Source organism: Pygoscelis adeliae, unplaced genomic scaffold (genome assembly GCF_000699105.1).
Source record: "Pygoscelis adeliae isolate BGI_AS28 unplaced genomic scaffold, ASM69910v1 Scaffold120, whole genome shotgun sequence".
NCBI classification, from domain to species: Eukaryota; Metazoa; Chordata; class Aves; order Sphenisciformes; family Spheniscidae; genus Pygoscelis; species Pygoscelis adeliae.
The window spans coordinates 1,383,509-1,397,794 of record NW_008824032.1 but is presented as its reverse complement, the minus strand read 5'-3'; the positions used below and the strand labels follow the sequence as shown (position 1 = coordinate 1,397,794).

The 14,286-nt window shown below is 47.3% G+C and overlaps 1 protein-coding gene across 1 annotated transcript; it reads left to right on the top strand.

The window, feature by feature from the left end:
• Positions 1-64: 64 nt before the first annotated feature.
• SCNN1A (sodium channel, non-voltage-gated 1 alpha subunit) lies at positions 65-7,108 on the top strand. Its single transcript, XM_009329022.1, has 12 exons — positions 65-493; positions 902-1,157; positions 2,040-2,227; positions 3,034-3,134; positions 3,824-3,987; positions 4,338-4,436; positions 4,607-4,724; positions 4,979-5,057; positions 5,376-5,433; positions 5,561-5,616; positions 6,162-6,237; positions 6,465-7,108. Exons 1-12 carry the CDS (start codon positions 147-149, stop codon positions 6,771-6,773), a joined length of 1,851 nt encoding a protein of 616 aa, XP_009327297.1. The 5' UTR covers positions 65-146; the 3' UTR covers positions 6,774-7,108.
• The last annotated feature ends 7,178 nt before the right edge of the window (positions 7,109-14,286 follow it).

Sequence of the window (14,286 nt, the reverse complement as noted above, 5' to 3'; positions counted from 1 at the left end):
AGGGGGTGAAAGCACCAAGGTTTGGGGAAGACGGCGATGCAGAGCCAGGTTTTGCACCGGGCACGGCTTCCCAAAGCCATGGTCTTGCAGGGCTACCCCCTAATTCTGAGTTTGTGCTGTAGGCTGGGTCTGTGAAGACAGGGAAGATGCCAGAAGGGGAGAAAACAAGGCAATGTAAGCAAGAGGAGCAGCAGCGGAAAGAAGAGGAGCAGGAGGGTCTCATCGAATTCTACGGTTCCTACCAGGAGCTGTTCCAGTTCTTCTGCAGCAACACGACCATCCATGGGGCTATCCGCCTGGTGTGCTCCAAAAAGAATAAGATGAAGACAGCCTTCTGGTCCGTTCTCTTCTTTCTCACCTTTGGCTTAATGTACTGGCAGTTTGGGATCCTCTACAGGGAGTACTTCAGCTACCCTGTCAACCTCAACCTCAACCTCAACTCCGACAGGCTGACTTTCCCAGCCGTGACGCTGTGCACCCTCAATCCATACAGGTAAGAAATAGACTCCCAGAGCTGTCGACTGCCTTGACTTCTGCGGGTGTAGGATAAAAGCATGTATGCTTGTCCTCCTCAAGGTCCTTGACTGTCCCCTTCTGTAGCAGTGCCGGTGGAAAGGACACTTTTCACAGGCCTTTGCTGCTGCAGGGCATGCACAGTAAACCATGTTAGTTTAGGCAGTATGTTAGCAGGCTGCACTGTAAACTGCCACAGGGCAAAAGCAGATGCTTTTACTTCTCTTCTACAAGGATGGTGGCCTCCAGCAAGGGGTTGGATTTGCAGCTGGTGGCAGGAATGTCCAGAATCACCCCAGCAAACTTTGCCGCATGTCTTATCCAAAGCTGTTTATGTGCATCCAGGCCTAAACCTGCAGGCTCCTCTCTCCCCGCCCCCCCTGTATAGATACAGCGCAATCCGGAAGAAGCTGGATGAGCTGGACCAAATCACCCATCAGACACTGCTAGACCTTTATGACTACAACATGTCTCTGGCACGAAGTGACTGGTCCACACTGTCTACGCGAAAGCGTAGCTCAAGGAGCCTGCTCCATCATGTCCAGCGCCATCCACTGCGAAGGCAGAAGCGGGATAACTTAGTCAACTTGCCAGAGAACAGTCCCTCAGTGGACAAGAACGACTGGAAAATTGGCTTTGTTCTGGTGAGATCCCTAGATATCCTGTGTTCTACCCACTCCGGTCTCTGCCTAGCTACTTCTGTCTTGTTAAACCCTTGGCCGTGCCCTTCCCTACATAGAAGTCTGATTAAGCTGTACTGACTTTTGCTAATGACAGATAAAGGTAGAGCTGAATCCTTTGCCCAATGCAGTCCTGCTCCCCAAGTCCTGTCCCTGCCCATGTGGCTCCCAGGAGACTTGTCCACGTCAGCGCCCATCTTTTCCTAGGTAGGGCAGGGAAACCTTGTCCTTCCTACATCAGGAAGGCTACATCAGCCTTGCAGTTGCCTTTGGAGAGCCATTTATTAATGTCAACCGCAATGTTGCCCAATAACAGCAAAGGGGAAAGTACTGGATGGCTGTGGGCCACGTGAAATGTGGTCATGGTCGCATTTGCTCCTAGGTAGCAGCTTCTTTGCCCTAGGGTATCTGTGTTTGCATTTAAAAAGGCACTGAAAGACTGACACTAATCACTTGCCAGTTAACTGGAGTTCCCGTTTTTCTGGACATACCCTGAAGGAAGGGCTCCCCACGCAAGAATTTAAAGCTTCTGGTTTTATACCAGGTAGAATTTATGTGCTGTAGATCACCCTGCACGCCTCACTGCGACTTGCTGCCTCCTGGGTTTTACTCAGCCATGCTTATTCACCTGGTGTTTCCCTTCCATGGAGGAGCTGCGCTGGTTTTGCTTTTCCCCATCCTGCTGATTGCCTTTCGGTAGAGTGCAGGAGCCCTGCGAAGCTCTTCCACTCCCTCGGCTTCATCTTCTGCCCATGCTGAGGGAGCACAGCTAATCCACAGCCACAGCCTTGCCTCCTGGACAAGACTTCCCTGACATGGCTGGTTTTCTCCTTCTCTTCTTAACAGTGCAGTGAAAACAACAAGGACTGTTTCCATCAGGCGTACTCTTCAGGGGTGGATGCCGTGCGGGAATGGTACAGCTTTCACTATATCAATATCCTGGCACAGATGCCTGATGCGAAAGCCCTGGATGAGTCTGACTTTGAGAATTTCATCTATGCTTGCCGCTTCAATGAAGCAACATGTGACAAGGCGTAAGTGGTGGAAACATCCCACCGAGTCTTCCTGAAAACACCCCTAAAACACCTGGGTCCAAGGGGAATCAAGAAACCCACATTAGAGAACCTCTTTCCCAAGGTGGGATCGTTCCTTGTTCAGTTCCCATTGTCTCGAATGATGTTTCTTGAGTCTTTCCTATGGGTTGTGCTCACCAGGGTCACAGTTTCTGTGACCTGAAACTATGGACCTCAGAGGATGGTTTTTCCTTTTCCTGGGTTTCACACAAGTGAAATAGTTATACTGGTACAAACCCCAGAGTGGGTACAGATGTACAGTGTAGAAGTCTCTTTATTCTACTCTCTACAGTGGTAAAGTGGGACATATCAGCCCACATACAGGAGGAGGAGAAGAGAGAGTTACAAAAAGACTGTAAAAAAAAAATCCTACTTCTCTCCTGCCATTATTGGTCAAAAAGCCCCAAAGAGGTAGTGGAATGAAACCCATCAGCAAGGGAGGAAAAGGCATAGGAAGAGCTAGGAGTTTTGTCAATATTAGGAAGATAATACAGTAATTGCTAGTACTGCTAAAACCCATTTGGGCTCTCAAGAGTTAGCAGTATGAAAAACCTGGTGTAAAAACCTGTCCAGCTCCCAGGACATTTTTTACAGCACATTTTAATTGCTTTTCCCCGTTCGGGCGAGTTTACATAACAAATACTGCCCATCTGCTGTAAGCCCCTCTCCCTGCAGGTGGAAAACAAGAGTTGTTCCTTTCAGAAAGCACTTCCCCTTGGTCTCACAGCCCTTCTCACCCCGTGTGAATGTTTCTGTTCCCCTCTCAGGAATTATACACACTTCCACCATCCCTTATATGGGAACTGCTATACCTTTAACGACAACAGCAGCAGCCTGTGGACATCCTCGCTGCCTGGGATCAATAACGGTGGGTGAGAGGCACTCTGGTGAGTAAGGAGAACAGCTCAGCTCTGTTTTCCCCAGGAGTTACAGGCATCCTGCTGTGCTTAACGCTGGTGGTGGCAGATTTCAGCCCTGCTCTGTCTCGCCCAAGCTCTGTTTTCACCCATGTGGAGATGGCTGTCTCATGGACATGGCTGTCCCTCGCTGCTGCCCCACTGAACTCTCTCCCATCAGTGCCTGATCCTTATGTTCATTGCTCCCTCTGGACTTGTGCTGGCCCTTCCTGAAGTCCCCTGTTGAGCTATAGTGCTGTGCTCCTGAGAGCCTGGTCTTCACCTCCTCCTTCCCCATTTTCCTGTTTCCAGCAACTGACCTGTTTCTGTTCCCAATGCCCCTGAAACCTCTCTAGGCCCAATCTTCAGGCTTTTCTTCCATCCGGCTCCGAGTCTCTCCATGAAATCTCTCTCAATTCCCAGTTCTGCTTTTTCTAAGCCACAGTGAAGAAATCCAGTTTTCTCTGGCTTCTCCTGGAGCCTCCAGCTTTGTCTCTGGCCTCCCTCCAGCCACCCTCCATTGCTGCCCAGCTTTGGTGCAGCCCTGGTTGATGTTTCTCTTCCTTTATCTCTTATGGACTCACTTCTAACCATTCTGCTCTCTCTCCTGTCCTGCATGATGACCAGCCATGACCTCCCTTGCTCTCTGACATTCCCTCAGGTCTCTCTCTGGTGGTGCGCACTGAACAGAATGATTTCATCCCTCTGTTGTCCACGGTGACAGGAGCTAGGGTCATGGTCCACGATCAGAATGAGCCAGCCTTCATGGATGATGGGGGTTTCAATGTGCGGCCGGGTATCGAGACCTCCGTCAGCATGAGAAAGGTGAGGAAGTCTCTTTAGTGGGGTAAAAGCTGTGGATGTGAGGTTATGGGGGACGTTTAACTTGGTGGATAGATACAGATGGGTTGTCATGGACCCAGTGTGTGTTTAAGGGAGGGGATTAATCACATGGAGTGAAGGGAGGGGAAGAAGAGCAGCTCACTGGACTAAACGAGAAGCATTTGGCTGCAATTTATCAGTGAACAATGAAATGAAGGAAAGCAGGGGGAGCTGGCATCCAAGGAAAGCATAAAGAGCAGATAACTGATGGACAAGCAGTGTGTGGCACGGAAGCGTAGAAAGAGAACAGCAAAGTGCCAGTCATTCTGTGTAATGACTGTTTGATATTCTAGGAGATGACTGTGCGTCTTGGGGGCAGTTACAGTGATTGCACAGAGGATGGCAGAGATGTGCCAGTGCAAAATCTGTACTCATCCCGCTACACTGAACAGGTAACTCATTATCACTGGTCCTGTGCCAGCTTGTTTCCCTACTTTCCTGAAATGCTTCAGTCCCCTGACAGCCATACTTGTCTGTGGGCTCTGTTAATAGTATGATGTGATACGGGCTGCAGTGGGTTTGGTTCCCTTGTTCAGCCTTTTCCACCTCATATGCCTCCCAGGTCTGCATTCGCTCCTGCTTTCAGCTCAACATGGTAGAGCGCTGTGGCTGTGCGTATTACTTCTATCCCTTACCTGCTGGAGCAGAGTACTGTGACTACACAAAGCACGTAGCCTGGGGTAAGTGGACAGGAGGAATAGTAAAGCTCATGCCCACCTGAACCTGTTTGGTCCACCTCATGTCCCGGTACATCTCCTCATTGTCTGCAATGAGCTTCCTGCTGTGGGACATCCAAAAGACACTCTTGTCTTGGATGGTCAGTCCCTCTAAGTTTGTTGAAGGAAGCCTTCTCTGGATTCCCCTCACTGTCACACATCGCCTTTTGTATACAGATACTGTGAGCTTACCTGGATTTACTTTCTCTGCTGCTCAGGTTACTGCTATTACAAACTCCTGGCTGAATTCAAAGCTGACGTGTTGGGCTGTTTCCACAAATGTCGGAAACCTTGCAAGTAAGTTTGATCGTCGGTCAGGTAGACTGGGAACTCTTTATTCCTAGAAGTGTTGGAAAGCATTCGCTGACCAGGGCAAAAGCTTGAGCCAATAGCTGAGCTGCAACCCGAAATGGTATTTCTCCCATCAGGAAGCCAAAATGGCTGAGGAGCATCAATGTCGGCTTGGGGGTGAGCTCCCGAGGACTCTGCAGGAGCTTGGTGGGAAGTGGGCAGAACTTCAGCATGGGGGGGAGTTTCCAGGGGTGCCTGGGGATTGAGAGACCTGGCCGTGTGGCTCCTACAGCTTCAGAGCTAACACGGCCTCTTGTCTTCCAGAATGACGGAATACCAGCTGTCAGCTGGATACTCCCGCTGGCCTTCTGCTGTCTCAGAGGTAAGGAGAGGGTTTCCTGGCTCCCCAGCACTGCTCTGATGTCCCATTTAGTCTTTCCTCAACTGGTACTAAACCTAGAGGAGGTGACTGTGATCATGTAACACAATTTATTGCACTTTCATTTCAGGACTGGGTTTTTTACATGCTTTCACAACAGAACAAATACAATATCACATCCAAGAGGTGAGAGCCCCTAAACAGAGGTTGCATCCAAAGCAGAAATCATTCCAGTGGAATGTGTGTGTCAGGGGGTCAGAGTTAAGATTAAATCACTGATGGGAAGAGATTAGGCATGGGACCCATGGACAAGGCCGGTGGATTTGAGTCAGAGTAGAGATAAACTGAGACTTCAACAAGGACTGGGAATCCAAGTGAAAAGTCTGAAAAGGGTCAGCCACTAGTATGAAAATAGTAAGCCCCAGGTGGCTGCTGTGTGGTCTGGAGTCACGGTAAGGGCTAGTGGAAGAATGGGAAGCAGAGCCACGCAGGAGCTTGTACTTAGCCAATGAAGGATGCCACAAACATTGGGTTTCACAGTGCAGGCTCAGAAGTGCACTGTAAATACCAAAGATTGTATTTTGTGCAGAATGAGGGAACTGCGGAAATGGGGAAAAGCCTCTGGGTGGTATATGTGTGAGGCAGAAGGGGTCAGAGAAGACAATTAAGCTTCGTGAAGAAATGCAGGGATGGCAGATTTGAGGTTACTGAGCCCCATCTTTCATTTACAGGAATGGAGTTGCCAAAGTGAATATCTTTTTTGAGGAGTGGAACTACAAGACCAATGGGGAGTCTCCAGCCTTCACGGTACACACTTTACTGCCACGTCCTCTCTAGCCACCCATTCCCCCACGATGTCCCTTCATATTGGCAGCTGTTTGTTCCCGCAGCATTGCTGGCTATTGAGTCTCTTTTCCTGTGGCAGGGTGGGAGGAACCCCCCAGCACCATGGGGGCACTGCTAGAGGGAGCAGGCAGGGAGGCAAAAGGCTCGAACGAGGGCTGTCCTCACTGCCCTTTCTCTGTCTCTTGCAGGTAGTGACTCTGCTGTCCCAGCTTGGGAACCAGTGGAGTCTCTGGTTTGGATCCTCTGTCCTGTCTGTGATGGAGCTTGCAGAGCTGATTCTGGATTTCATTGCCATCACCTTTATCTTGGCCTTACGCTGGTTCCATTCCCGGCAGCAGCCCTCTCCACCGGGACCCCCTCCAAACAGTCACGATAACACTGCTTTCCAAGACGAGGCACCAGGTCTCAGTGCAGCACACCGCTTCACTGTTGAGGCTGTAGTGACCATGCTGCCATCTTACAACAGCCTGGAACCACGTGAGGTGGGACACGAGTGAAGCAGTGGCTTATTCCACAGTTTGGATGGGTGGCAATTGGAGCAAAGGCTGCACACTTTCTCTGTGGGACCTGCATTTCCTTCTTTCTGGGGTGCTCTACCTGGACCATAGCAGAAGACTGCACTGTGGTTGGCCTGGGTCCATTCCTGTCACTACTGTAGGTGAATCCTTCGGTCTCATAAAATACTATTGCTCTAGGGGTCACCAGGGATGAGAGTTGATCTAGTGTATGTATGGGGGAGATGTCCACTTAATTTCCTTACACTCCTTGCATGTGCACACTTACATGTGCATGCATGCTTTCTTTTCCCTGCAACAAGGATGCTGCCACAGTTCTGGTCTGTCGTTAATTAAAGAGGTTTGGCAGGCGCGACTGGCCTCCTCTGTGGTATGACAAGGGACAGGAACGGAGTCTCCTCAGCTGGGGTACAAGTCTCTCAACAGGCTGAGCTTTGTTAAGCTTTCCCTAATGTTGGAAACTGGTTGCTCTTGCCTAGTTCTTAATGTCCAGCTCTGATCCCAATGCATAATCTATATTACGCACAATATTCTGGAGAGGTGGTCGACGCTTGCTGTCACTCTCAGGTCGGGACAAAACACCCCTGGCAGAATAAGGTCTCCCTTTTTAAGCTGCCTATGTGGCACTGCTAGATCTTAGCTGTATAGCAGTCTCCTTCCTTGTAATATACCATACACATGTGTGTTCAGCCATTTGACCGTTTGCCAGAGCGTTCAGGATAAATTGATCTCTGCATAGGAGCTATGGAAACAAAGTGGCTACGCACACCCACAAAAACATCCCGAACGGTATCTCTGCTGCCATGAGATCCCGCAAAAGAGGTTCAGAATAGCGCAGGTCATGCAGTGCCTGCTCTGCTCCACTCACCCCTTCTCTGGTTCACCCACAGAGGCTCTGCTGAGGACTGCGAAGCACAGAAGTGCTGCAGGCTTTAATCTAAGATCCTTTCAGGGAAAGCTTTAGCCTATTGGAATGGGCCACATAGGCAATCAAGGCCAGGACAAAGATGGTCCTCCTCCCAGGAACTAATTTGGGGTTCTTCACACAAGAGCACACATCTTATTTCTTGCAGTAAGCTTGCCATACTATTTTTTACAAATACTCAGACTTCTGCTGCAATAGTGTTTACACAGCACTTTATGTGGTATCAAGAGAGCAAGGGTGATGTCCTTAACAAACAGGATTATCCACTTGACTGACACAAACACAGATACCAGAATTTAAGTATATAGTTTAGGCAAAGACCTGTGGTACCATGTACCCAATCGCATTGCAAACAGACTCTTCTGAATTTAAAAACTAGTTAATCATAACAAAAGAAAAACTTCAGATATTTTAAAAATTAAGGTAGATGCACTGCCCTTGGGAAGCTGGAGGATTTTACTGCAGCATATAAACTGTTGCCTAATTCTTCCCTTTGAGATGTTAAACATATGCTTGTCGTACTGCTCTTGCCTTGATTACCTAAATGCACTTTTCACTTCCCAGCACAGTAATTTTCTTTCTCCTCACAGACATGAACACTATATTCTTTTATTACACAAATATTCATGGTTTTTCAAACTTTATCCCAGTGCTCAGCTGATGCCCCTTGTTTGAAAGAGGAGATGATGTCTCTCTGCTGGGAATAGAAGTGAGCAATTCAGGGGATATCCTTCAGCAAGGGGGGCAGCCCAGCAGGAGGGAGAGCCCTACAACCACAGGCACGTAGAGGTGTGGGAACATGTATCCCCCCCGGGAGGCCCCCACTGAAAAAAAATCAGGACTTCTACAGACATGGGAAAAAAAAAATCCACTTTCTGTGTTTGTGGGAGATTTTTTAAATGAAGTAAAAACCTGACACTGGACACAAAGCTGTTTGCTTCACAAAACCACCTCCAAGTCAAGAAAGGAGAAAGAGCAGATGCAACATCTAAAACAGTCTCTGTATATCATACACGTACGATGATTCATACATTGAGCATGATCTTTCCAGGATATCCGAAGAGTAAGACACGATTCTTCACATCACGCAGTACCTTGTGATAACCATAAAATTGATGTGACCCACTGCATCATGCATAGTTAAGTGGGTAATTAAAGGAAGATTAATCAGAGACATAACTACTTGAACATTAAATTCTCTTCAACACCATAAAGAAATATAGCTGTAGAAGAAAGTGATTCCCTAGAGGATGCTTGCACCATATCATCTCTCTCTTCTGTAAACGTGTTAAAATGCAAAAAAATGGGCTTTGACTGGTGAAGTCAAAGTAATGGCCCCATTCTGGGTAGCTGTAAATCCAGAGTTAAAAGCCTGTAGAAACATGAAGCTGTTATACAAGCTGGTAAATAGGTTAGCCCTCCCTGTCCTGAGGATCAGTGCAAAAATTGCCATCTTGGGAGAAATCAGGTGATCCTCCCAGGAACATCCCTACACTTCTTGTAGGCTGACAAGACCACAAATTGTCAGCTCAACAGATGTATAGTGAGCTCCGTCTGGCTGAAAACAAGAGGTGAGTCCAGCGGTGCCAGAGTGAGAGTGCAGAAAATGGAGTGTTTCACCAAGAATGTGAAATACTACAGAAAAGGGGAGAAAGCGTGCATTTAGAGGAATTCGTTGGTCAGCAAAAGGCAAATTAAAGGTCTGAGCTGGGGTGAATTTGTAAAAGAGGAGAAAGTTGAGTGGATGTAAATGCTCAGTAGTCATAGGTATGTTAGAAGCATAGGACAGTTATTTGGAGGACATGGGAAACATGCAAGGAGCAACTGTAGGTCATAGGACACTGACAAAAAACAAGTTTGTCTTTTTGGACTGGGAGCATCTGTCATGCAGGGGGAGGCAGAGAAGTAGGAATGCAAGTGCTTGAAGGGGAAAGGGAAGTGCAGGAGAAGAAAGATCCTTCTGTGGGTAAGTTGGAGTATTAGAGTGGTTTGTTTTGCAGGAGTAAGCAGCACAGAAGTGGGTAGTTCCACCTGCTTAAGGAGAAGAATGAGGATGAGAAAAAGGAAGGTTTATACAACGGGGAAATTACAGAGAAAAAAAGAGGGATGAGTGTTTAGGAGCTTAAAAACAATAGCAGAGGATTTGTGGAACTGTTTGGTGCTGCTGAAATACAAGGAAAGAGAGGTGAGTTCTTTTGGGACATGGAACAACCCACAGAGACAGGATATAAAGAGTGTCTGTGGGACCATGGTGGTGGCAGACATTTGCAAGTTGATTGAGGGCTAAGCATTTGGAAGTCATGTGCTAGCAGAGAAAAGGGATACAGACAGTCTGGGAAACGTAGAGACACATTTCTGAGGGTTCCAACTGTGAGATCAGATTAATTTGGAGGATCTGAGAACCCCTGAGAAAGGTTAAAGTGTAGTGAGACTGGGGAAATGGAAAGAAGTACTGGAAGAAAGGGAAGAATGGGCCAACCCCTCCAGGAAGGACGAAAACTAAACACAGGATGGTTGAGAAAGCAGGGAACACAAGGACAGAGAGCTGTGGGCAGGCATACCCTGCTATCTGCTGAAAACTTGTTCCATAAAAGTGTGACAGTCACAATTTGACAGATACCAAAACTATTTTTTCCCATAAGAATTAAGGTAATAGAGGACATGCATGGAAGTACAATACAAGTGTGTCTAGAGAAGCTAGAAAACGAGAAAACCACTGCTTCAGAAAATACGCAATACATTTAGAAGAACTAAACTCTGCGTGCTGGAGTACTTAGAGAAGCTGGACAGATAGGTGCAAGGTTTGTCTGCACAGATTGAGGTCAAACCTAGAAAGAATTTGAGGAAAGGGTTACCAGGCTTTTGGGGCAGGTTCAACAAAATCTAAGGGGTGGAGATGTGCTACATCAAGAAATGAAAAGGGCAGCAGTGCTGTTGATGAAAGGACAGAGGGGAACCACAGAGATCAGGAATACACCAGAGGGATGGCTGTGTTCAGTCTTGCAGTTCTTCATACTTACCAATGCGCAGTATTTAAAGGGGTCTTGTGAGCACAAAAGAGGAAAGTGCCTTCAGCTTCCAAGTACATACTTAAAGGCAATGAACTAAAAAAAGCTTAGTATCTAGAGATTATAGCAAATTTATTTAAAAAAATAGTACAAGGGCTTTTGGTAAAGAAGCCTGGCAGGAGAGAACATGAAAAGAAAGAGTCATTTTGGCCTCTGCAAGAATCATTTAGTGGGTCTATGCACTGAAGGAAATGATGTTATGGGACTGTTCATATTAGAAACCTGGGGAGCAAATAAGGGTGTTCTGAATAAGTCTATCTCTGGCAAAAAATAGGTCAAAGATTATCAGAAGTATGGAGGCTGAAGTGCAACTTTATTTTGGCCTGTAAACAGGGGAAGTTTTGTGAAGGGACCCAGTTACTTCTTCCAAGAGGAAGCATTGTAGGTAACCTGGAAGAAACACTGGGCTGAACTCATGTATCCAACAGACACAGCTGAGCTTCCTGTTTTGTAAAACCTATATCTCTCTCTGTTACATCTCTCAGAGTAATGATTTGCTTAGAGGTCAGAACAAAGATAAAACCTCTGTACTTCCCCATTATTGCCTCTCTTCACCAAGTTAAGGCTTCCAACCCCAGTGGATACGTCAGAGCAGGGACCTCTGTCACTTCACAGGGAAGCTAGGTCCATTAAACAAGTGCTGATGCTGCATTCCTACTCTGAAGAAAAATCTTTTGTCTTCCCCAGCATCATTCAGTTACTCTCCAGCTGAGACAAGAAAACAAACCCCCCCACTGATGAAAGCATGCAGCCTACTTTGATCAGTGCATAGAAACCTCAGGAAAGGCCAGAGCAAGGTGTAGGGCATCTAGAAACATGAAGGGTTAAGACATAGCCATTTAAGAGCAGTATAGTTGAGGCTTTTCCTGCACCAAATCTGAAGGTGTCAGGATGAAGCAGTTGATATGGGAGCTGCATGTTTAAATGCAGCTTGAATTTCTAATTAGACATATGAAGAACTACTCTGCCAAAGCCTTGGCCTTGCTTTTAGTACACATTTAAAACCATGTTTCATCCAGGATAAGACTCTGCAGGAGCAGCAGTGCTGATGCTTTAAAGGATAGCACCTCAGAAGGCAAGTTCCCAGCAGAGCATGGTACACCTACCTTTTTTTTTTCATGCAACTCCTTTTGCAAACTTGCACATGACTCGAGTTGGGCACAACTCTGGGGCAACTTTCAGCAGCATGTTCAGCCCCAGCTCTGTGCTCCAGAGCAGCTGGCCAGCTTTGGAGAGTGAGCATTCAAGTCCCTAGGTTTGGCTAGGAACTTAAGACACTATGTAGTCAACGGTCTGGAAACACATCTGTTCCAAGAAAAAGTTTTTCCTACCCCCCTACATGAACAAGGCTGAGAACTAGCAGGAGGACAACACACAACTTGGCAGGAATTGTAGCATGACTAGTTCATTCAGGTTGTGCAGGCCTGATCTGTGCTGAAGTTTAGACTGTACATGTTGCTTTAATCCACCAGCCAGTCCAGACACCCTCCTTTCCCTGGAAGACTTTCATCTTTGAAAGAATTAGCCTAGCTGTACTGCTCCAAAATTCACCATTGACCATACATTGTTCTGGTATGATTTTGGTGATGTTTAAGACTGGACAAAGATTGGTCATAAGGGAACCACAAGCCACAGGGAGTACTGTTTTTACAACCTAAAGTTTGTAACAGCGGGGGAGATATAAGGGCACAAGTACCTCATTTTAAAAAAGTCTGCACTGGACAAAGCTCCATCATCACTTTTTAATGAGTTCCAAGTGTACAGTCAAGCAAAACAAGGGGGTGCTTACCTTTATTCCAGCCATGCTCCAAGATAGATACACTGTGAACAGCATCCTACTCTTGGGGGTCATTTGGATCGTGAACACATGTCCCAACACCAGTGGAGAATTGTTTTCTGGGTTTAAGGACCTGAGGATAGGTTATTGAAACCCAAAGGCAGCACAGCCCAAAGAACTAGAGCTACCAGCAACACACCCTCCCATGCAGGGGACTACCTCCCTATACACTACACAGTGGCTGGACATTTGGTGGATAAAAGTAGAGTTGGACTGGGCAGCCTCTTCCCCCAGAGCTGCTGGTCCATACATCTTGTTACAGACTTACCACGTAGTCCAGCACATGGTTCCAGTACAACTGGAACTACCATCATTGCAATGGAAGACCACCCACCGCTTTGAGGGCCAGAACTTCAGGTGTGTGTATGGAAGTGAACAAAAAACCCCCAGATGTTCCAAAAACAGTTTGGTATCCAACCCCTCCCCACCCACTGACAGACCAGACAGACTCAGTAAGGTGGTGAATTGTGTTTCTTAGAGACCATTTAAAGTACATGAGCTGATTACTATAACATGCCAGAGGAGATTACAGTTGTGTTTATAGAGGAAGGAAATAAACTGCACGTGCGTGAGTGGCTGTAATGCTGTGGACAGCAGAGCCCCTTGCTTTTACTCAAAGGGCCTTGGTGATTTTTTTTTGCCCATGCATAGAGACACAAAGGAGGGGAAAGGGAGCAGAAGAAGAGGCAACATACAACATCTAAGAGAAAGAAATGGAAGAGACAGCCTAGGGGGGACCTCAGCCCCCAGAGGAACAGGAGGAATGGGGCACCAAAGGCTTGTTTAGAAGAGTTCAAGAGAATTGCTGGTCTGGGGGCCTCAAGCTTGTATGCCCACCCCCTAAAATGATAGCAGTAAGTAGTACAAGCAGGCCCTGGCTCCTCTTCAGTAGATGCACTTCTGACCGTCCATCACATCTCAGTTCCACAGGGAATTAGGGAAGTGCTCAGGGGACGAGGGCTGCTTCACTCCAGATCTTCATCTCTGCCCTCACCCAAGGTGGAGAGGGATGGAATTGCAGGGAGATGAACTCAGCGCAAATGAAATGCTGGGGCATGGAAGTGAGCATGCAAAACCTAGCCCCTTCCCAGATGCTCTGTGAGGAGGAAAGGGGCTTCCCCAGCACACCCAATGAAAGAAAAAACATCTGCTCCTCCCATCTTTTGTACTTCACTCCCATCTGGGAACTCCAGTGATGGTCTCCCCTACCTCCCGGCATCATCTTAAGCCTAGACAGATCCCAGTGTATTCTAGAACCGAGGTAGAGCTTCCTACATTAGAGTGCCCTCTTTCCAGTCTAGATTACAGGCTACAGCTCAGCTTGTAAAAAGAGACAAGATGCACATTCCTCAGAAGACTCTGCAGAAACTCAGGAAAGGGGCAGCTCGTTTAACCCCAGGTTTGACAACACATTTGAGCAATTCAGGGCTCGTTATTTTTGGAGAACCAGGAGATCGCTTACAGAAAGCCACAGCATTCCATGCTGCAAGTTTACTTCCAGCAGAGACCATCTTGGATCTAAATTCAAGAGAACCCATAGCAAGTAGGAGGATTTCAGTTTGATAGGCAGGATCTCTAGAGATCTAAGCTGCCAAACTGGGACATCTGATGTCGCTTTGCAATACCCATGCCCAGAGCAGCATTTCCCTTTGAATCCCTAGCTAA

What these genes read in the sequence shown, in the direction of transcription:
- SCNN1A (XM_009329022.1), top strand. Translation starts at nt 147, where the DNA reads ATGCCAGAAGGGGAGAAAACAAGGCAATGTAAGCAAGAGGAGCAGCAG. An exon ending in GGAAAATTGGCTTTGTTCTG is followed by an intron (nt 1,158 to 2,039) that starts GTGAGATCCCTA and finishes TCTTCTTAACAG; the next exon opens with TGCAGTGAAAACAACAAGGA. An exon ending in GAAGCAACATGTGACAAGGC is followed by an intron (nt 2,228 to 3,033) that starts GTAAGTGGTGGA and finishes TTCCCCTCTCAG; the next exon opens with GAATTATACACACTTCCACC.